The following is a 24,688-nucleotide window of genomic DNA, read 5'->3' as shown; positions in this document are numbered from 1 at the left end:
TCACAACAGAAGGGAATGCAGTAAATATCAAAATTACTTCTCTGTGCATATGCTGGAGTTTTCCCCTTTTTTGTTTGTTTGTTTGTTTGTTTGTCCTAATGCAACATTTTCCCAAAGCAGTCAATAATTGTTTAATGTAATCTCTGCTGTTTGAAATATGTGAATAGGAGCTTAACTTTATTTTTACCTTTTACATTTAATATTGCTGTTGTCATTGAGGCTCATAACATTTTGATAAAAATCACAAGGTCTGTCTGAGCTCCATGGTAACAGAGAACCACAAAATACCAAATCATGCTCTAACCCTGCCTTCTACTGGCCTGGCAATCCAGGGATCCAGCCCCTGTCTGAGCTGTGTGTGTGTGTGTGTGTGTGTGTGTGAGTTTGTTGTTGTTTTGTTTAAAGAGCAGCAGAAAACATTTACTTCAGTCAATGCAAAGCATGCTTGATGGGTGAACTGGAGGACAAATTATCATAGAAGAGCAACTTCTCATTTTCTTCCATAATGAACTGTTGGATCTGGCAATAATTATCTATGCAGCAGAGAGAGTGAGAGAGATGATCAGAAACACAGTAAAAAAAAATAGAAGGACATCAACTGCATTTAAGATACAGTGAGTGAGGTTGGTCAAAAGTACTGGGTGCTGCAAATTTCACTCTCTTGTTTATATCTCTAGTCTTTGTGTTCATGTATTTACGTGGTCAAACTGAATAATTATGGATAACAATGTAAATGTGTGTCAGTGCATGTATTGGTATGTGTGTGCCTTGTTGTGACAGTTAGTTTTGTGTAGGATTATGTGTCCTTGTGAATTGTTTGTATATGTCTCTTTGTGTATGCATTTCTGCTGGTTAAGTGTAGTGTAATGCCTGCACCTGTTCTTCTGTGTGTACGTATTTGTTCTCATTGCAGTGTGGGGACATCAGTCTCCACTGTACATTACCGGGACTATCTTCCCATCTGTGGACAAACTAAGTTCAAACTTAGACATAACACAGGAATTTAATAAGTAAAGATTTACACATAAATAAAAGTAGGTTACATAAAAAAGTAGTTCAAGAGTAGAGATTTGTTGTTATATAATCACATTTATTTATAGTCTTCCTCATCTTTTTTATTTCAGAGTATACAATAATCATATATATATATAGTTAAATATAGTTCTCTCTCTCTCTCTCTCTCTCTCTCTCTCTCTCTATCTATATATATATGTGTGTGTGTGTGTGTGTGTGTGTGTGCGCATTTTAAGTAATAATATCATAAAATGTCCCTTATTCCTAATCACCTCTTGAAGTTTTCAAGCAATAAATACATGATTAAATAAAGTAATATAAAAGGAAAGCAATTGTGTTGAAAAACAGAGAAAAACAGAACCAGTCATGTTTTTCTATGGTTAGTCTTTCTAAGCATAAAAATTGCAATGTTTGGTACACTTTGCATGATATTTGCATAACAGATGTAGTAGGTCACATGGTCAACATATATAACCAGACCCTTCATCAAATACTGGTTAATAATAATGTACATTAAGATTTTAAATTACATTTGATTAGAATGAGACCACAAAACTAATATTACAAAATCATTCACAAATTAATAATTAATGAATAAAACAAAGTCACACCTTTATTTTCAAAATATTGTCCGTTAAGTTTAAGTTGCCTGCTGACCCTGTTACATTTGGATGATTCAGCTTGTAATGCTCCAGGGATTTCCAGTTTGGTTGATTTCTTTCAATGTGAAGGTGCCAGATTTTCTCGTAAACAATTTACACAATCAGGTCTTCACTGGTTAAGACATCGCTTAAGTTGTAATGGTGCAACTCAATTTAATGCTGTAAATAAGGGAGATTTGGATAATAATTGGGAAGGACTTCAGGCAGAATTTCATGCATACATTTAGTAATAAATGTATCTAAATTAAGTTACAAAAGTTGGTGCAACCAAGCTACGAACCCCACAAGGTTAACTGTATATTTCAGACTAAATAGAATAATTGGTTAAGTGCATGTAAAGGGTTGGCTTCCAGGGGATGTACATGTCATCAAGAGTCCCCACAAGTGCATACATGTTGTTTGTGAAGACACATCTTTTCACACAGTCAAATTGTGGGAACTCACTTCTTAACAAAAAGCTTGTCCCCTCAAGTTTAAACATTTGTTTTGGGTTTAACACCTGGTTTAGCACAATTAGAATAATATCAAGACTGAGGATTTGGCATAGGCATATAGCAACAAATGTTAACATTTAGGTGAATCTATAAACAATGTCCTCATAAGCAACAAAGCCTGTGTAGGCCTATCTGTGTGTTTAAAGAGGCTTTGCATATTTTTTTCACAAATCCCAGCAGCCATGTCTGGCACCATCAGGGAGATCCACAGGAGAACTGGCTTTATGCAAATAACATCTAAATATATGACACTACAGCTAGAAAATGGCATACTAAAAAAAGACAGATTTGCTGTGTTGTGGCTGCACATCCATCCGGCAACATCCTCAGTGGATGTGAACAGATTTGTGTACACATGTAGGTCACTGTGACACTGTAAACTGTCTTTCGTCTCAGTCTCTGCTCCAAAATATCACGTTGCAGCATAAAAACACTCAGCTCAGTTAACATGAACAAACTGCTCATTATTCAACACAACAAAAGACACACTGCAAGGTTGCATTACATCTCCCTCAAAATCCATGACTATGCAGGAACCATGGATTGTGTGCAAATCAAATGTGTTAACATCAAGATAAAAATAATTTGCTGCCATTAAGGTAATATGGCTAACTTACTACATGACAATGACATTATCCAGGCTGAAACACAAATCTAATCAGATGTCTCATGGATGAAATGACTCAAATGCTCTGGTGACAGGTATTAAAAAATGTGATTAGTATTTTAGTCTAAGCTATTGTCACTCCAGAGTTGAAGATCTGAGCATCTGTGTTTGTGTGCTAATTCACATCCAGGTGGGCTGGTGGGAGAACGGCCACCTGCGTCTGCGTTACCATCCCTGGTCACGTTACGGCTCCTTCCTGAAGCCTCTGGATGACTCCCAGCACCTCCGAGTGGTTACCTTGGAGGAGAGGCCCTTTGTCATTGTGGAGCCGGCCGACCCAGGCACTAGTTCCTGCATCCGGGACTCTGTGCCCTGTCGAATGCCAGTTAACACAAGGTAATTAACTACAGCCATGGGATAACAAGTCATCAAGTCTTAATAAGGGAATCAAGATTTCTCACTGCTGCATTGTGTTTGCTTTTCATTGCATCCAAACTCTGTAAGGTTTAGCTCTGAATGATTGGTCCTCAAAGTTTCAAATAAGGAATGTGAATGTTTGTAAAAGAAATCCCCATGAGCACAAACCTTAAACTTAAGACCATTCTTTATACTCTGTTTCCAAGGTTTTTTTCTTGTATTTTTGCGACAAGCTAATGTCAGCTCCTTACATATCTTTTTAAAGAGGCAACAGATAGGATTCGTGTTTTTTTATAGCTTGGCGCCACCTAGCGTCAGCGGTGTTGCTCGCATTGTCGCAAAGACCAAATTGACTGTGGGGATCAGAGACAATCAATAAAATGTAGGCTGTAAAGGCACCAGTATACCTCTATGTATATGTAGAATGAGAAGGTGTGTGGAGACCGAGCAACAATTGTCAGATTTATCTGAAGAAAAAAACAAATAGAAATGCAAGTAATTATACCAGAATGCACAGTACCAGTACAAACAACTCATAGTAAATTATACCAATATGTACAGTACCAGTACAAACAGCTCACAGTAAATTATACCAATATGCACAGTACCAGTACAAACAACTCACGGTAAATTATACCAATATGTACAGTATCATTACAAACAATTCATAGTAAATTACACCAATATGTACAGTATCAGTACAAACAACTCACAGTAAATTATACCAATATGTACAGTATCAGTACAAACAACTCATAGTAAAGTATACCAGAATGCACAGTACCAGTACAAACAACTCATAGTAAATTATACCAATATGCACAGTACCAGTACAAACAACTCATAGTAAATTATACCAATATATACAGTATCAGTACAAACAACAGTAGACACGTAAGGGATAATGTATAGTGAGCCGGTGACTGTTGAAAAATAACTCCCAACAGGGGAATGGAACCCCGACGCACAGCAGAGTTATTTTTCAGCAGTCACCGGCTCACTATACATTATCCTGCTTAGAACATGGCTTACTACTAAAACATTCAAATGTTACAACTGGCATCAATATTATTAAACTGCAGGCAGAGTATATTGACAGAAGACAGGCATTCACCAGACAAATGGGAGTGGAGGAGAGGATTTTACTCCTTTTCCCACTTTTCCCAGTCGGAGAGGCTGGGTGCCCAGTAGCTGCGGCAGCGGTGGGGGGGTGGTGGGGGTAATCACTGTCCAAGGGCTGCCGTAGAATGACAACGAGGATGTCAGCCAACCAACACTCACTACCCGCTCCCTGGTTGCGGGAATTTGAGATGCTGGCCAGCTAGGAATGAACTAGCAGCCAGTACAGTCCAGTCCTCTCTCGTCTAGCTAACATTTAGCTGTGTTACTTACTGATTCATTAGAAAGAAAGCTAGCTGGACATCGGTTTTGAAGCCTCTTTGGTCATGGAGCTCCCTCCATCTCTTTCCTCTTCTTTTATCACTCTCCTTTTTGTGCATCCTCGCCTCCTCAGACAGATTAGCTTGTTTTCTTTTGGGAGGCTGTTTTTCACTTATCTCCAAGCTTTGTCCGTCTGCCATTGTGCTCCTGACTCAACTGTCTCATGCCCTGGCCAGTTCCTCATAAGGACCCACTCCAGTTCCTGATTGGCTGACCGACCAGTTTGGCAATACATGACGCGTTTCCTGCCGTAAAGCAGATTTTTTCCGCGAGAATTTGTCCCCGATGGCAGCAGCTTATTGCAAAGATTGCAAAGCCATTAAGTAACCTATGTAAACACTGATAGTCTGATTTTACTGTGTATACTACCCTGCGCAACCCACATTATTTTCATAATGATATATATAGGCAAAAATGTTGTCTGTTGCTTCTTTAAGGTGGTCATCTGCTCCATGCAGACCACTGATGCCACCACTCACAATGACATCAATTTGTTAGCTGGAGGCAAAACACAACTCACCACCACAGGGCTGTAGGCTACACAAGAGTCTTAAAATGTTGTCTTGTTGTGTTATTGGGAGACAGAATAGAAGGAGTCATTGCTTAGAACTTAAATTGTATGGCATACCGGCCACCACAGCCAGTCAACAAAAACAAAGACACCTATGGTTAAATGCAATAAGGACGAAAGGACTAGATGAAGGCGATCATCAAAAATGGTTGCATGTGCAGTGCATAGGCTACTTGCTATCAGGTTATGGAAAAAGTATTTACTGTTGTAGGAATAAATAACATTATGTGTATTAAGGGTTATCACCTCATCAGAAATTGGGGAGGTATTAAGAGGAATATTGGATTTCTGCATAACGCTAACTCTTTAGCACATTAGCTAACGTTAGCTTTGACAGCAAAACAAACTAGAGGACACCGTTCAAGTGTCATCTTCCTTTGTAAGATCCTCATCCATCCACTGAGTGAGAGCATACAGGTCAGCCAGCCTGGTCCTGTTGGTCAGTGTTTACCTTTTCAAGTAACACTTGTGGTCCTGGGAGTGAGTGACCTGACATGGTGCATTCATAAATTCAGTCTGACACTAAAATGAGACCTCTATTGGTAGAAGAAACGGAGTGTTATATTTCTACATGAATTAACGAGTGGTTAAATTACTTACACATTCACTCCACTCTGCACTCTACTGCTCTACCTTCCAGGAAGGAGTGCCCAGAAAGCGTTCTGCCACTCCGAGAGTGCGGTTTGTAGAGTGCTCTCCATCACTCAGAATGCGTTTTTCTGAATGCACCACTTGTATCATCTTCCTCCATTGTCTAAAACAAGCCCACAGAACTTGCTAGCTAGCGCTACCTAATGCCTGTGGAGAATTGTGTGTTTCCAGCTAAGTCCCGCCCAAAAAAAAAAAACAACAACAAAAAAAACTGTCATACTCTTTACTAACAGTAAAAGGGTCTATACTCCCTAATGTTGTTAATTTCTCCCTAATTTCAGATCAGATTTGTGCAGGAAAATGTACAGTTGTGTTTACAAAGCTTTTTGTGGGGGTTTTTTGGCAGCAAGTTCCACTCTTCTCCATTGCAGTCATTCCCTGGCTGCAAGTACACTGCTACATGTAGCTTCATGCTCATGTCAGGGAAATATGTGATCTTGGTTGCCAATGTTACCCAATTTCAGATCATAATCATGAGTTTTCTTTATAGTAGAAAGTGCCGCTGTATGCCATTACAGTCATTTCCTAGCTGCAAGTACACTACTACATGGCAGGATATTTGTGTTGGAAATGTCTTTTGACAGATGGTGAATACATGTGTACTAACACAGACAGTGTGAGGAAATAAAGGTTTTGTTTGTTTTTTTTTCATTAAAACATATAAACATGTTGTTGATTATGAACCTGAAAATGAACATAATAGGTCCCCTTTAATCACAGCCAAACTGCCCATAATAGTCATTAAATCAAAATGTCACCTGCACGCTTCCTTCATCACCACAGTGGTGTAGAGTCCATTTTCTGTTTGTTTTAATTTGACTCTTTGACAGAGGATGAGAGGTTTGAAATGATTCAGCATTACAAAAGCAAGCATGATAGAAAAACAAAAATAAGATTACAGTAAATGTAAATGTGAATTGGGTTGAAATATCTTTTTCTAACTCTCCAAATAAAGTGGTAGGTCAGCAGCAGGACAATATACAGTAGATGTCACATTTTTCTGTCTGAGAATGGACTGAAAAAGTTTTATACAGGAGTCGGTTAAGTGTATAACAAGAGATTTCTAACCTTGACATCTCCTAGTGATTTCTTCTCTAAACCCTTATCAGCCTATAAACCTTAGTGGAAAGTAGCAAAGTTCCAAAAAGTGGTTAGATAGAGACCATCCAGAAACCAGAAGGGTCCAGGCTCTGATCCCTTGTGAAATTGAAATGTCTGGCCAAGCATCCATGAACAAGACAGTAAATCTTTACCATCTCCAGGTGCTGGTGTGCAGGGAGGAATAGGCTTAAAGACAGACTTTCCTTCTGGGATCAATAGATTAAAACATCACCAAATAACTTAATTATCCCAGGGAGGAAATTAAGTTTCCTCACAGCAGTTAAAGATACATTAAAAGTCATATGGTACCACCTGAAAGCATGCAATTAAGAGCAAGGCATGATTTTGTTACAGCTGTTTATTAAAAACCATAATGAAAACTTGAAACCACACAGCAAGGTAAGGTTAATTGTATTTTAATCAATCTGAATAAATGGACTCATGGAAGAAAGATCCCAGCTACGTCATTTTCAGCATTAAAAAAATATTGTGAACCACTGCACCTATAGAATGATGCAGTTTATAGTATCCCATTTTACACAGAGATCGCGTGCTAGGGCAGTTAGGAAGTCCTTTCTGTTCTTAACAATGCATTTTTACACAGAACAAAGCTGCAGCACCGTGTGTGGTTTTTGATGGGTTGCTGGCCTCCAGTGCTGCATATAATGTATGCGTCAGCAGCTCATTGGCGGACATTTTTGGCTGCTGTTCTTCTTCTTTGAGTTAGTTGCTAACTGCTGCTGACTCCTTTTTAAATCTCCCAGCGGTGGGATGTGCACATAACACATCCTCAAAACATCACATCCGTCCAGTCCAGGGTCCTGTTGTGTCCCTTTTAACACTTCTGCTGCCCGCTTAAGAGGTGAGACAACCCTGTCCCCTCATTCCATGACTGTACCTTTTATACAGAGTGGTGAGGCAGTCATGGGGGAAAGTCACACGTGTGCAAGTCACAAGCAAGTCTCAAGTCTTTACCTTCAAGTCTCAAGCAAGTCCCAAGTTAGTTGTGGTGAGAATCAAGCAAGTCAAGTCAAGTCCCTGCTATAAGTCAAGCAAGTCAAGTTTAGTCATTGCTCAGGTCAAGCAAGTCACAAGTCAAGTCATATGTCACATACAGCAAACATCTCCTCACGATCCGCTAGCTACATATCTTCTGAATATGCTGTGAAAAAGTCCGGTCTCTGTAGGCAGGCCAGGCTCCGCAAATGGCAACAAAAACATTTGGGTCCAGGCTGTACCAGCCAGCCGGCGCGAGACCAGCAAAAGCAAGCGCACACACATGAACGCAGTGCCCAGAGAGGCAGTTAGAGCTGCAGGCTACAATGAGGCTAAAAACAGAGTTCAAATAACATTTTTCCAAACAACTTTTTATGTCGGGGCTTCAGGACACTTGGATCACTACGGACGAGCGGTATGGAGATATTTTGTGGTTTCAATTATGTGTTTTTGGACGTTTGAATCTGCGGCGCCATAAGCCTCCATTAGGTGGAGTTGTGTTGCTACCCCTAGCTCCGTTGTATTTGATAACATTGTTGAACGTAAACAGAAGTGACACCCAGCGGTGCTAAGCGTGCCTTTACTATTGAATTAAAGCCAAGTCCTTTCAAGTCATCTGTCTCAAGTCAAAGTCAAGTCTCAAGTCATGAATACAAAGTCAAAGTCAAGTTGAGTCTTTTATCAACGTTAGTTAAGCAAGTCTCAAGTCATCATATTTGCAACTCGAGTCAAGTCATGTGACTCGAGTTCCCCATCTTTGATAATAGGCAAGTGACTTGTGTTGTAATCATAAAATTGTAAGTACTAAAATATAGCATTACATGATACTGATTCAATACTGACTTCTGATAACTGAGGAGAACTTGTATTTCCTTATGTCATGTTTCGTACTGTACAGTGTATTTATATTCAGAATCATTTAGAATAAGTGTTTCTCCTGTTTCGTGTGTAAGGTTCATTTGAGGCAAAGTAAGTGAGGGGAAGAAAGAGAGACAGAGAGTGATTGTGTGTGTGTGTGTGTGTTTGTGTGTGTGTGTGTGCGCTCTGGGCTCCTGGTCTATCCCAGATAAGCTTTCTTCCTGCCAGCACATGACCTGGCCAATGGGAAGATAACGAGTTCATCCACCATCAATTTTATTGGCTGAGAGAAAAGTTAGCTCTCCTGTTAATCAACCTACTTTGACCCAGGTTTTTTTTCCTTAATAGATTTTCTTCTTGCACTTGTCTTCTTTTCCTCATACTTGTATATTCTCTGTGCTTTTTTTTCTACTTTTATGTAGTTTTTTATGAAGCGTGTAATTGATTTGCCATCTTTTTACCTGTCACAGTTTATTTCCTCGGATGCTGCTGCGGTGCAGTGACTTCGATGTTTTATGTGTTCTTTTTCATCTTCCTATCATTACCACCAAGGTCGTGATTTGTTTGCTCAGTGCTTTAAATGAACATGCATATGAATTACAGAGGCACAACCGAGCACTTAAACTTAACTGCCTTCCACTCAAAATATTTACCACTTTTGATGAGGACCACTTCATACATATCTCAGACAGTATAACAGAACTTACTGAGCTCTAAAGCTTCAATATGACAATGTACATGTCTTTCAATACTAGTTCAAAAATGAGAAATTAATTAATGTGGTTCCAAACTTACAGACATCTTGTGCAGATATGCTACAATCCTATGAATTCATTACTAATGGAAAAACATAAGATGCATCATTTTTTAATTTTAATATTGCCAGTTGTTTGTCATTGTATCCACCTTACCCCTACCCCCCATGATGCCTTGCATGAATAATGTGTGACTTCCAGCACTGAACCAGAACCAGCATTTTTCAATGGTAACAGTACCTAATGGTACACTAATCCTCTTTCCTAGAGGGATTGTGAAACAAAACATGAGAAACACACCACCTGTTAAACCTCAGACAGTATAATGTGATAATACCTCTGTCATGTCTAACAGCCGCCTCAAAGCATTGGTTGTTTTCCTTTTTAACCAAGCACATTTAATTCTTATGACTCATAAACAGACTGATTGCATCACAGTGTATGCATTAGAGTAGGGTGTGCACCAAAATATGGGACAAATCCTGTATTGATTCAGGAAGGGACAATGCGTTTTATTTTTTTGACGATCCCATATGATGTAATACAGTACTGCTGATTACAGGAACAATCTCTTTTTGTCCTGGGTACATGTTCCAATCTGTTGTTGAGGCCAATGCGGTTGTAAGTAATGTTACAGACGCTGACAGAACAGATACCAGAGCTCCGCAAGGAGGACATTATAGAACATGCCAATTTAACATTAGGTAAATATCTGTTAAAAACAAAGCAGTATTTGATTAATTCAGAGGCACCGTTGGTGGTTAGCCACCAAGATTAACCACTGACATTAACCATGGAAAATCGCACCCTCAGAAATAAGGTCTATAGCCTACTGTAATAGGGGCTGCTCTTGGTGACAAACCCACAGAGAATTACTATAAGTTTTGCAGTTCCTTTCAACTAATTGTTTTTTTTAGGGATAATACCTCTGATAATCCCACTTCATGCTACCTGTCCAGCATCAAACAATAGACAGACAAGTTGGCATCCATCTGGTGAGCATTTAGCCAGGTAATACCCTCAAGATTTGGTGACGACCAAACCGGAGCTAAAAGGAGAGACGACAGAAACTCAACTCAGACAAGAGGGTGTTGGAGTAGTGTCCAAAATGTTGCCGTTGTGCATTCTGCAAACCTTGAATACATTTGTTTCATATCATATCAATTTCTAAAATGACATGGTACATGAGCTTGTAAGATGTGACACCTGGGCGAGGAACTGCTAAGCATCAGACCTCTGCTCAAGACCAAGAAACAGCAAAACTAGCAGTGTTTCAGCTGCATTTTAGCCACCAAATATGATTGGTTTTTTTTTAGCAATCCATCGCTGTTTTTCCAGTTGAAATAATAACTTGAAAAGCGTTTGTTTTTATCAACACATCACTTTGTTTCCAGCGATTGAGCCACCAAAACTGTTTTTTTTTTAAGCTCAAACATGATTTTTACCTAACCTTAACTAAGTGGCTTTTGTGCCTAAACCTAACTATACATTTACCATATTGTGTTCAAACATAATGAAACGGAAAGTTTCAACATATCTGCAACTAAATAATATGAAAATGTAACATTTGTGGTGTGCATAAATGTACAAAGCAAACATTTTTATTTTTCTGGAGATTGGGTTGACTCCAAATGAATGTCAATGTTGCTGTGTTTTTGTTGTTTGCTAACTTGTCAGGCATATAAAGTAGCCAAATAATATGTCATTATGCTTACAGCGAGTTCCCCTGCTGTAAAAAGGCCAAAGCACCAGAACTACGGGCAAATCATTTGTTGTGCATATAAAGACATTCAATCTAGCATCATGTGGGATCACTCTTTGCAAGTAAACATTTTGTTAACAATGTGAATTTGTTTGCACTGACACAAGTAGAGAGTTATGGCTTTGGCATAAAAAAATAACATCCATGAAAATTTTGTCAAAATTTTACAGTAACAGATATTATGTTTCTTTTTAAATATCCAAATAGTACATTTAAGTTAAGGGTCCCACCTTCATAAGTTTGACTTGGCTTTTACTTTGGCTTGTATTAAAAAACAATTGAGCAAGTTTTGTTGCCAGGTAACAGAGACAAGGGGTTGCCATAGCTGCCATAGATGTCTCAGAGCCCATCAGACGGGCACTTGGTATGGACAGCTGACGGAGAGCACAGTAGACACTTGACTGAAAGTGATCTGAATGCACTTGAATCCCTGTATATGTGACCTGCTCAGGATGCTTTCTGATTGAAGTGTTCAGTTGATGAAAACTTACAGGAAAGAGGTTTTCAGGGGCTTTTGTAAATTTTTATTTAATTTTAGAAAGCATCCAAGAGCACAAAATGGAGTTTAATTCTGTTTAAATAATATAGCACTTTTCCTCCTGAGCTCTCTGACCTGTCGAGGCTTGCCTCTTCAAACACAACAGCCCAGACTGTCAGTATCAATCAACTCACAGTTTCTTGCCAATAATTCATACCTTCCTCACTGTTCTCAGCCATCCATTCTTCTTCTCTTGCATTCTCTCTTAGATACTCGTCTGTTCTCTCCCCTAGCAGCACACTCTCCTTCTTTTTCAATTTTTACAACAGCCAAGTTGCTCATCCAGGTCAAAACGCCCTCGATAAAACATCTTGAAATCTCATAAAAAGCATGTTCACCACCCACCCTATCTGTCTTTTCTCATGTTGTCTCCTCAGCTTGGTGGTGGATGGCACAGGGCCCATGAAGCACTGCTGCAAGGGGTTTTGCATCGACGTCCTCAAGCGACTGGCAAAAATTGTGGGTTTCACCTATGACCTTTACCTGGTGACCAATGGGAGGCATGGAAAAAACATTGATGGGGAGTGGAACGGTATGGTTGGAGAGGTAAGGATCGTAATATTGATTTTAATATTTAAATAATGCTTTAATTATCAATACCTTTACAATTTGTGCAGGAATTGTCAGTTATTGTTATTATTACATAAGTAATTTGATGTTAAAGAAAGGGTAATTGAAATCATGACTGGCAGCTGTGTGTGTCAGTCAGTGGCGCTGCTCCCTAATGGTCGAACAGGTGTTTGGGTGGGAACTTGATACTGGCAGAAATCGCTACTGCGCGGACTCTGGCTCCAAATGATGTCACCAGGGAAAGAAAACAGGGGCTGTATCCAGGATATTTTTTTCATTTTTTGCACATTGGGAGCATGTGGAGATGTGTCATCTATCTGTTTATACAGTGTGTGATTCAGACATTGAAATATGTAATATTCACTTCAGTTTTAGTCAGTGTCTTATTTCCATCTCCTCTCATAACGGTGGCAGCAGCTGTGCCACCATGTAACGTGTAATATTTAGTAAGCTTACTCATAAATATAAAGGCTTGTGTATTATACAGAGACGGCTGTTCCTCAAACAACGTCATGCAGTAATGCTTTCTTTCCTCCATCAAAAACTGCCATTTCCACCGTGGTTACAGAAAATGAGCACTGTGACAAAAGTGTATGGATAAAGCAGTTAGCTGTTAGAGTTGACTTGTGAATTGGCTGTCTAGTTAGCTAGCTAGCTTGCTATTTCCTTGCTATTATGCTATACTGGTTACCAGACATGGGGGAAAGTCACACATGTGCAAGTCTCAAGTCTTTACCTTCAAGTCTCGGGCAAGTCCCAAGTTAGTTGTGGTGAGAGTCAAGCAAGTCAAGTCGAGTCATTGCTCAGATCAAGCAAGTCACAAGTCAAGTCATATGTCACATACAGCAAACATCTCTTCACCATCCGCTAGCTACATGTCCTTTGAATATGCTGTGAAAAAATCCGGTCTCTGTAGGCAGCCCAGGCTCCGCAAATGGCAACAAAAACATTTGGGTCCAGGCTGCACCAACCAGAGACCAGCGAAAGCAAGCACACACACATGAACGCATTGCCCATGTCTCGCTGTCTTGCGCAAGCGCACACACGTGAATGCGGTGCACAGAGAGGCAGTTAGAGCTACACTGCCCTACAAAGCCTAAGTGCAGTAACTACATTTTTGGTCAAAATTGAGTTATAAGTAAAAATGAACTCCTTGATATCTGCTTTATCTTGTGACAAAGTTTCAGAGTTCAATTTTGCTTAGTTTTAGAGAAAAAATGGTATAAAATTTGCTGTAAAATCTGTCTCAAAACCAAGGCAGACCGCAGTAAGCGAAATTACTGCAGTCTGCCTTCGGATTCTTTTTGCGGGCTACCTATCCTCACGCAACTGCTTTGGAATTCTGACAGCTGATTTCATCCTTTAAGCATCTAACTTCAGACAACAAATCTGAGATGGCACTATCCAGGGAAAAGAAGATGGTGGAACTGGCGTTGAAAAGAAAAGACCCAGAGTATCAAACTTATGTAAAAACAAGGATAATGGAAATTATTAATGTGATTGTCATAAAGGCAACAAACAGTGGTGATGGTGAAAATGATGATGAAAGTGAAAATGGTGATGCAAAGTTTAATTGATAGGAAAATTATTATCTAGATAGGGGTAAACAAGTAAAAAAGTGAAATTAAATGATGAAATTAAGAGTGAAATACGACATTACTTTATAATATTGTCTAAAATTCTTAATTTGTCCAGGCTTAATTAAACATTATCCATAAGCGTTGTTAAATACAATTATAGCAAAATCAATGTCAAAATAGTTTTTTGTTCACTGAAAACACAATATAAAAACTGAAAGAAAACAACAACATTGTAGTTACTGCACTTTGCTTTTGTATTGCTATTAGAATCATTTAAGGCAATGCAAAGGCAGAGTGCAGTAACTACATTTTTGGGGTCAAAGGTCAAATCAGCAATCATGGTTTTTGGGCCTAAAAATTATCCTATGAATACATGTATAATTAGTGTAATATCACTCATATAGCTATAACCCATTTGGCTGGCTGGTTAAAAAAACAAGCCATTTTTCTCAGTTTTACCCTTTGCGTAGTTACTGCACTTAGGCTTAACAGGCTACAATGAGGCTAAAAACAGAGTTCAAATGACATTTTTCCAAATAACTTTTTATGTTGGGGCTTCAGGACACTTGGATCACTACGGACAAGCAGTATGGAGATATTTTGTGGTTTCAATTATGTATTTTTGGATGTTTGAATCTGGGGCACCATAAGCCTGCATTAGGTGGAGTTGTGTTGCTACCTCCTCTCCCCTTGGATCTCTGCAAGTGTTGTGAGGACTCTAAAACTTCACCTGAGCCTCTATTGGCATGAGGGTGAGTAAATAATAGATGAATTTTCATTGTGGGTGCACTATCCGTTGAACAGGTGTGTAAACCCAGGGTAACTAGCAGCTATCACTCGTTCATGACAGAGTCACAGAGGACAACGGGAGCTAGCTCCATTATGTTTGATAACATTGTTTAAAGTAAACAGAAGTGATGCCCAACGGTGCTTAGCGTGCCTTTACTATTGAATTAAAGCCAAGCCCTTTCGAGTCATCTGTCTCAAGACAAAATCAAGTCATGAATACAAAGTCAAAGTCAAGACGAGTCTTTTATCAACATTAGTCAAGCAAGTCTCAAGTCATCATATTTGCAACTCGAGTCCCCCATCTCTGCTGGTTACAGAAAATGAAGACAGTAACGCAGCACTGTCAGCGCCCACGGCTCTGTTAGTGCCTATTCGTTTAAAAATACAACAGCCAATAGGTAAAAAACCAACACTCATATCATCAGTCACTCTGACACATGGTATAACTTTTTCACATTCACTTACTCATAGACAGACTTTTGCATTAATAGGGCTGCCTTGCATGCTGCAGTCAAGCAAAAAATAAGGTAATGCAGGTAGGGGCAGGGTCTCTGCAGATAAATGCACCGCCACACACTTTGATTGGGCCATATGTGATGATTGAGAGGGATTACCTTTGTGTGAGTCTATCTAGGTCCAGGTCTACAAATCTCCGAACAAAAGCAAATAAAGCGTATTCCCAAAATTTCAAACTATTCCTTTAAATCTACAAACAGTAAGCTAAACCTACAAATAAAATGGCCACTCATGAAACATTCATAAGCAATAACAAAACTCGCAGTAAACAAACAAACATCACAGTGACAGCAGCATGGGTGAGAGATTAAATGTAAGTTTATAAAACTGTGTGTTCAGCTGGGAATGGAAGAAGACGCAGCTTGCAGACTGCATTTCCTCTGGGAGTTTATTCTAAAGTTTAGCAGCCCAGATCACAAACACACCGTGACCCTTTTCTGTGTTTGCGTGTCTCTGTGAGATATTGTAGCTATGTTTTTAATTCTCCATTTTTTCCTGTACGGTAGTGTTGTCGTTTTTCTCATTCAGTTATTTTTTTCCCTTTTGTGGTGTTTACAAAAAGGGGGTTTGATTCGAGGGCTCCCGTAAAATTCTTTTTATCCTGCCTCAAATCCTTTAAAACGCGACCCAGCAAGAGAGGATTGGACCCGAATTGAAGAAGAAGGGAGAAAATATGGAGGGAGGCTGTCAGAAAGATTAGTGCTGGAGAAACTGAGAGAGAGAGAGGACAACCCAGACTGAGAGACTGTTTGTACATGACTGTGCATGTGTGTGTGTGTGTGTGTGTGTGTGTGTGTGTGTGTGTGTGTGTGTGTGTTGGCAGATACTCTGCTGTTTCTATGATGCCAATCCCCCTCTGGTGGCTGGATTAATGAAGTTGGTTTAACATGGATTTAGACAGGGGATGCAAATTATTACTGAGTGTGTGTGTGTGCTTGTGCGTGTGTGTTTGTGTTTGCATGGGGTGTGTGTGTGTGTGTGTGTGTGGGTGTGGGGGGGGGGGGGGACCAGGTTCAGTTTTATACTTACAGTGAAGACATTGTTCCGGTGCTCACTTTTCTTAGTATAAAGGGTTAAAGTGACGGTTAATTTTAGGTTTAGGTTACAGTTAGAAAAATAGCACACTCACATTTGACAACAATTTAAAAAAGCAAACTGAGCTGGTATAATGGCAGCTGGGGCAGCTACGTGACCCTTGTCCACCCATTATACCTATACGTCAGTCCAAGATCAGCCCCATTCACTCCTTGGCCAGGATGCGGTAGACCTGACGAAACTGCTAACTTAGCAATTAGCTAGCTATGAAGTATTATGTTAAAGAGAGGTGGTTAAGGTTAGGGGCACTCAAACAGCAATTTTATATCTTTCCAAATCAAAATGTGTTTACAGATCTTAGGGAGTGCTGCTGCATGTGAAAAAGATAAGAAGAATTAAAGTACAAAGATGACGGTGCGTTTCATTTGGTCACCTGCCAGTGGCAACATATGAGAGAGAGAGAGAGAGAGAGAGAGAGAGAGAGAGACAGAGACAGAGAGACAGAGAGAGTCAGATATGAGAGAGAGAGAGAAATGGCTACAGGTTGGGGGTTGCAATTCACACATACAGAAACGAGTACTGATGGGAACAGACAAGTGGAGTCGATGTTTAACCGGCGCGGAGAGCGCAGGAGAAATGCGCTGCTTGTGTGGACAGTCAAGCGCCTGCGAGTACACTCGCAGGACTTCCGCGGCACTAACACGCTCGGTGTGCCCTTAGCTTTAATTATAACAGCCAACTTATTGAAAAATGTCAGGTTTAAATCGGGCTCGGGCCGTTAATTACAGTTAATTGGACGGGCCGGGCTGGTCCCGGACATAACGTGCACGGGCTCGGGCCGGGTCGAGCTGAATTTTTTGGGCCCGATCTAAGCTCTACCCCTGACCCAGTAGTAAAGCCACCTCATCAACTATCACTACACCACTGGCTATGGTATAGCTTCCTCATGGGTAGATGACTCTTGTTAATGTCACATTAGCTAGTGCAGCTATTTTATTGGAATTAGATGACAACATGAATTAATGTGAATAAACGTTATCTGCATAAAACTTTAATTCATTTTCTCATCTTTGAGAAATAAAATAAAAATGAAAACTAAAATTACATTTTTTTGTAAATCCCATAGTCCCACACTCAACAACACCATTAAAGTCGGTCGCAAAAGTTACACATTGTGCACACACATCAGATATCATCTTACCACTACACAGCTGTTTCATACATTATCAGGTCTTACTTTGCTTTTTACAGATAGGAAACTTTAATAACCTTTTGAGTGGATTGACATACTTCCAGTCCCTGGGGCTTTGCAAGATCACAAATACAGCACGTCTGGTGTCACTGAAAAGGAGAAAATTCCTGAGCATTGTAGGAGAGAACACAAGCAGCTAAGGCTGACCAATCACAGATCTTCCGATTTTCCCTTTGTCTCTATAACCCTAGCATGTTGGAGGATTTTTGAGCATGTACTTTCTATCTTAACCAGCCAGGTTGCCGAAAGAAAAACTTGGCATTGTACAGTCCTGCAAACTATGGATGTGTTACATTTGTGCGTTCATATGTGTTGTATAAATGTGACATAGTTCAGATGACGTATATGAGGTGATTTTGTCATAAGAGGGTGGGGAGGATGGTAGACAGTGTAATCCTTAGGCGAGAAGGCTGCCAAGCAGCAGACCACTGTTCGAGATCAACAAACAACAAAACCTGTTGTTTTTTTAGCAAGACATCTGCGGCATTTCCAGCCGTGATCGTGGCACCAGAACTGGATATTTCAAGCCCCAAACAGGAGCCTAACGGTAAACAAGTGTTCCTTTTTTTTCCTTTTTTGTTTTGTTTTTATGCCTTATCATAACCACATTTACCAGTGTTGTTGAAATGTCAAGAAATGTAAAGTTCCAACATATATGCTACATAACAATGTACAAATATTACATATACAATGTACAATGCCAACATTATTCTGGACATTGGGTTGATGAAGCATAGTGTACACTGTATTAGGAAACACTTAGCATGTAACTTCTAAATGCTACAAGTATAAATCCAGCTTAAGGGTAACACTAACTGACACCCTGTGACTGTGTGCAGATTTGTGTGTCTATGTGAATGAATATGTGTGCGTCTATGTGTGTGTAACAACAGCCAAACACTGACAGTATCACTATTTGCTAATAGTCCTGATGTCGCTGTTTACAAGGCTTCTGTCTCAGAGGCCTCAGAGATGCAGGTGGTCTCTTTCTCTCTCTCTGCCCCCAGCTGCCTCATGCCCAGCTTCTGTCACTAACTCATTAAGTTGCTTAATTATGGCGGCAGACGAACATGTGTGCACAGGGACAGCTGAGTCTGTGTGAAAAACTGTTGTGTCTCCCGTCATCCTGTCCTTGGTTGTTTCCTGCAACCTGCAGCAGTAATTGTTTTAACCCAAACCAGTCATTGTCGCTGTGGTATCTTTTTGTTTTTCTCTCACGATTGTTTTTTTTTATCCTTGGCTGCCCTCCTCCTTTTCTCTTTACTTTCATTGTATTCATTTCTATTTACTAAACTCTAAAGCTACATCTCACCAAGGCTAATGTGTCCATCCTCCTGATACTTGTTCTGTGTCCTTGTGCCTTCAGTGAAAAGCTAGACTTGGGCAATCATTTCCGCTATTTTTCAAAATATCATTCAGCCTTGCAGTCTTTGTCCTTCTTCCTTACATGAATGCCTCCCAATCGGGCTGTAATTTCCTACGTCCTTAACATTTTCTCATCCTCAGCTATGAATCATACTGTTATAATATTTTTTGTTCCCATTATGAAGTGTGTGCAGCAGTGAAGAGCTCCCTGCACTGAAAGTCACAGGTGTTGCTTTCAGACTTCTGAGATATTTGAAATGACCTAGTCGAATTAAATGTAGTAATTATTGGGGATTGATTGATCTTGACGGGCAAAGAAGCGACTAATAACAGAGTTTCAAAAGTGTAAAACTTGTGCCTCATCACATCCCTGCAGAAATGTACTTTAAAGTGTCTCGCAGGCTTCAAAGACAAACTATTGATTTTACGAAGTAAACTGAAAAAGTTCAACAATTTTCTTTTTGCATTAATCCAGAGAGGGTTGACTGAGCGCACCTTGTTTTAACAGCACATTTTATTTCACAAAACTCTCCTTTCTGCCTCTCAGCCAGCCATTAATTCACATTAGTTCCATGATTGCATTATGGTATATTATTATAATTCATTATAATATAAATAATGATATAAAATGCTAAAACTTGAAACTTGTTTGATAACAGTAATCCATCACAGAGAACATTAAGTTGCGTTTAATTATATTACATAATTATGATGTCGTTTTATGGCAATGTACTAGAAAGTTCATGATGATTGGAAATGATTAGAAAAAGTCTCCAGTTTGATCTCCCAAACAGCAATGTTTCAATGTAAGAAGTAAACTTAATGGTCAGTATCCGTTGTACGTGCTTGCTTGTAGTTTTCTGGTTTTCAGTTTCCAACAACATCATTTGTTTTCTCAGTTTTCTGTGAGTGGGTGAATTGCGTGTAGTGCAAAGCACTTTGAGTGATCACTATGGCTAGAAAACGCCTTAAATTAAGGCAGTCCATATTACAACACCAGGGTACCAGGGTAGTTTTAAGTCTCTGCAAGTATATTGTTTGTTTGTAGTGTAAATATTTGATGTCTTAAAGAGTCATCATTTAGTTGAATAAACAGAAGAAATGAACATTTAAAGTTTGCTTCTGTGTCTTCTCAGGGCTCAACAATAAGGATCAGGGGCAGGGGAAGTAAAATGCTATTTAGGGCTAGTAAATGTAACAACTCACCTAGGGTGACCAGACCGAAAAATTCGGGATAGTCCTGAAATCCAAGCAGTTGTCCAGAATCCCGAATCCTGTCCTAACTGTCTCAAAAATTACACTAGAGCAGAGTCTGGAGTACAGACAGATGTACTGTCTCTGTATGTTTTTATATCTATTGTTGCTTTAATTCTGAGCTATGCTTTCAATGGGGTCCATGTCATTGGTCCGACAGCCCATTGGTCCGACATTCCATTAGACCGACGGTCCGCTGTGCTGAACGGCTCCCGGCGGGCGTATTTCTACCTTGATGGTGCGCCGCGACTGGCCTGGGTCAGCTGGGAAAGGCTTGAGGTGAAGCAGGCTCGTGGCTTATGTGTTTGTCACTTTCTTTTTCATTTTAACCCACACCATGATCTTTTCCTAACCCTAACCAAGTGGTTTTTGTGCCTAAACCTAACCAGACCTTAACCACAGGGCATCATGATGATTTTGGAAAAACAGGACTTCGGACCAATGGGCTGTCGGACCAATGGGCAGTTCCCTTTTTAATGAAACTGACATGTCATGACAGTCAAGTACCATTCACAGTTCCGATCGGGCACTTGTGAAAATGGCAGTGAGCAAAGTTCATGAGCTGAAACATAGGCAAGTATTTCAGTTATCCTGGAAACTGGGGTTTAGTTGGGTGGTGTAAGCCCAGTTCAGACCAAAGATTCACAATGAGAAAAGTTGAAACTTGGAACTACTTGCAATGCGCCAGTCTGTGATGTTCAGAAAACCTGTCAGTTTACACCACGGACTGTAAAAAATAAGGCATGTAGCTTCTGTGACAACACCCATTGGTTTGTGGACTTCGGTTCTAAAGCATTGAGTTCTGCATTTTGGCCATCAGCCTTTGTTTTTTTTGGACCCAGAAATGAACATATATGAGGGGTGGATCTGACTAAGAAGCCCAAATCACTATCGGCAGACAGCCTGTTACTCAGAGTAGCTCGCCCTTAATTATCATCAGTCGTCAAGATCAAAGATTGAAGCTGTTTGTAGCTGATAATACTGCAATTTAATGCATTTGATCCACTCTTATTAGTCTGACAAGTTTAAACATCTCAGTCGCGTCATGGTGAGCTCTTTTCCTGTGCTTGTTTGTTTGTGAAAATGGCAACTTTAACTCTACAAAGTTTGCTGGACGCCATTGAGAAGAGTAAGACTGAAATGCTGACCCACATCAGTTCAAAAGTGGATCCTGTTCAGGCTGGCCTGACTAAAATTCAGACCTCCCTTGATACACTGGGATCACAAGTCGAGCAAATAGAGGGGAGAGTCGGCAAAAATGAGAACAACGTTGATAATCTACTTGTTCGTGTGAAAGCACTGGAGGAAGAAAATACCAACCTCCGTGAGAAGGCGGATGACCTGGAGAACAGGAGTCGCTGCTCGAACCTCCGGATCATCGGAATTCCTGAATCTGCTGAAGGCACTGATATGATGTGGTTCATGTCCCAGTTAATTCCATCGTTATTGGGTCGGGAGAACTTCCCCACCTCTCCACCCATTGAAAGAGCCCACCATCATCATGAAGATGCTCAATCTCCAAGACAAGATGAAAATCCTTCCACTGGCCAGGGAGAAAAGGAAAGTGGAATTCAACGGGTCCCGTGTCTACTTCAATCCAGACCTCAGCGCAGACTTGGCGAGACGACACAAGAACTTCGCCAACATCAAACGCGAGTTTCGTGAATGTAAGCTGAAGTACTTTGTTCGCTATCCATGCACATTCTGTGTCACTATTGATGGCAAAGAAGAACGCTTTGACTGTCCCAAGCGTGCTGAAGCTGCCCTATTATCTGTACCGAACTCTCCCGAAAGTATGTGCTAGTAGGGCTGAAGTTGCTGGCTCTGGCTTGGCTAGTGCTAGGCTAGCTCCTTTACCTGCTAGCTAGCATCTTGTCGGTGGACTGAGTTGGTGAATGAACTGTCCGATTCACTCTCCTCTTTGTCTTATTTTGATTTTATCTGTTCTTTCATGGGGATTATATGTGATTCTTCTGTTTATGCCTTATGTTTTTGTAGTTATATGCTAATGGTTTAATGCGAATGGAGCTACACTACCATGTTTACTACACATACTGTGTTTACATTTTGACTGTTGCAGAAAACACACGTCACTTCCCCTAACGCCTGCGTGACTTACGTTGATATCATGGTTAGGCTACGATGCCGCCTGTAGAAAATAGAAAATGTTATTGTGTTATATTTATTTATTTATTTTTTCTCCCTCTCCCTCTCCCTCTCTCTTTTTGTATGTATGTGTATGTATGTATGTATGTATATATATATGTATACATATGTATGTACAGTGGTGGAAAAAAGTTTTCGGACACCCTTAAAATTTTACACAGTCTCAAATATCATCATGAAATATTTGTGGAAAAATCTTTTTTGTGTTTCAAAAGGTGTGGCTGCATTAGACAGATACAAATAAATACAAATTATATTTTTTGTTTATTGTTTACAAAAAAAACTAACAAAACTAAATTCTTGACAGTTTCAATATGTCAGTTCTCAACATTGTGGGTATCAAAGTCAACAAATAACAGAGAATGTGTTCAAAACTGAACAAAAAATAAATAAACCATCACATCATCAAATTAATATTTAGTAGTCCTGCCACTGGCACGTAGTAGAGCTCTAATCCTGGCTGGCATGTTCCCCATGAGCCTTCCACGCTGTTGAGGGGTAATCTTGTCCCATTCTTCTTGAATTACTGCTTTTAATTCTTCTAAATTCTTTGGTTTATGCTTTGAAACAGACCTTCTGATAATCCACCACAGATTTTAAATGGGGCTCATGTCCGGGGATTGAGCTGGCCACTCTAAGACCTGGATACTGTGCTCCTGCAGCCAAGTTCTACTGGCCTTGGATGTGTGGCAAGGGGCATTATCTTGTTGAAGCATCCAGTTTTTACCTCGACGGAACAGTGCACGCGCAGAAGGGAGCATGTGGGTTTCGAGAATGGTACAATACTTGGTAGAGTTCAATGTGCCATCACAGACAGTGAGATGACCAACACCAGCAGCACTCATGCATCCCCAAACCATGATACTGCCTCCACCATGCTTGACAGTAGGTACTGTACATGCTGGAGATAATGCTTCGCCTGGCCTTCTGCGTACCGTCACATTAGTAGGAGGAAGATAAAGCTGGAAACTGGACTCATCTGACCACAAAATCTTCTTCCAGTTCCTGGCTGTCCAGTTCTTGTGTGCCTGGGCTCAACGACACCGGGCTAATCTCTGTCTCTCATTGATCAGGGGCTTCTTGATAGCCTCGTAGGACCTTAAGCCATGATCTAAAAGTCGGCCACGTACAGTGCGGGTGGAACACTGGACACCAGTTTGGTTTGACCACTGCTGCTGAAGCTCCTGTGATGTCATTCGGCGGTTTTGCCTGCACATGCGGATCAGGATGCGGTCATTTCTTGCTGAAGAAACCCTTGGACGCGTAGATCTTGGTTTGTCTTCCAAGCTGTTGGTTCGTCTGTATTTCTGCAGAGTGTATCCAACTGCTGAAGGACTGCATCTGCACTTCCTGGCTATCTGGCGGCAGCTGTACCCTTCCTGGCTGAGAATCTTTACCTTCAGGCGTGTTTCCTGCGTTAGGTTCCTTGTTTTAGCCATTTTTGTGTCTGAAGAAATTTCAAATGTGCTGGCTTTATGTAGACACAAAGCTTGGCAACAAAAATTGTGTCTTTTAATAAAAAGAACGACCTTCATCACTGGTACCAAAATGACCCAATACTCAAAATTTCTTATGTATTTTTATGGAACCAATCAATTTTAAGTTTTTAATGGCTTTTTAGGATTTATTTAGTATTTTGGCTGTGACTGTACTAAAAGAAATTGCACTTGAAGACCTAAGAGTGATTCTTAATGCAATATTTCACAAATGCATGGGGTGTCCGAAAAATTTTTTCCACCACTGTATATATATGTATATGTATTTATTTTTTCTGGCAGGCTACAAATATATATATATATATATATATGTATATATATATATATACATATATATATATATATATATATATTTTTTTTTTTTTTTTTTTTTTTTTTTCTCTCTTTCTCTTAAAAACGGACAGAGCATTGGGTTTATAGTTAATCCTTACCGGTTTGCCCTGGACTATGGAATTTGGTGCTACTTGGGCCAAAGCTTGGGCATCCTGATAATATTAAAGGATTAAAAGTAACTTATTTAAATATTAGAAGTCTTGTACCCAAGATTGATTTACTTCGGACATGGGTTTTTCTTCATAAACCGAATTTCATTACACTTTCTGAAACATTTAACAGTGATATTTCTGATAATGAACTTAGCATTACAAATTATATCTTATATAGAGCCAACAGAATTTCCAGGCATGGAGCTGTGGCTATTTATGTCTCCGCAGACATTGCATCTGAATTAGTTATTCCCCCTGTTGACCCTCAAGATTTCGAGTCAGTTTTTGTGAAAATTGTTTTCCATACAAATAAG

The 24,688-nt window shown here is 39.9% G+C and overlaps 1 protein-coding gene across 1 annotated transcript in view; it reads left to right on the top strand.

Annotated features, from left to right (window-relative positions):
• Positions 1-24,688, top strand: part of grin2da (glutamate receptor, ionotropic, N-methyl D-aspartate 2D, a) — a 264,862-nt gene that overhangs the window by 127,613 nt on the left and 112,561 nt on the right. The window contains exons 7-10 of the mRNA XM_049602881.1: positions 2,968-3,173; positions 7,256-7,275; positions 7,951-7,956; positions 12,264-12,412. Coding sequence (XP_049458838.1) covers positions 2,968-3,173; positions 7,256-7,275; positions 7,951-7,956; positions 12,264-12,412 — 381 coding nt within the window. The remainder of the gene's footprint in view (positions 1-2,967; positions 3,174-7,255; positions 7,276-7,950; positions 7,957-12,263; positions 12,413-24,688) is intronic.

The sequence above is a fragment of the Epinephelus fuscoguttatus genome, linkage group LG17, assembly GCF_011397635.1.
Source record: "Epinephelus fuscoguttatus linkage group LG17, E.fuscoguttatus.final_Chr_v1".
In the NCBI taxonomy this organism is placed as follows: Eukaryota; Metazoa; Chordata; class Actinopteri; order Perciformes; family Serranidae; genus Epinephelus; species Epinephelus fuscoguttatus.
The sequence above is the reverse complement of the archived record's forward strand: the minus strand, read 5'-3'. Positions and strand labels throughout refer to the sequence as shown.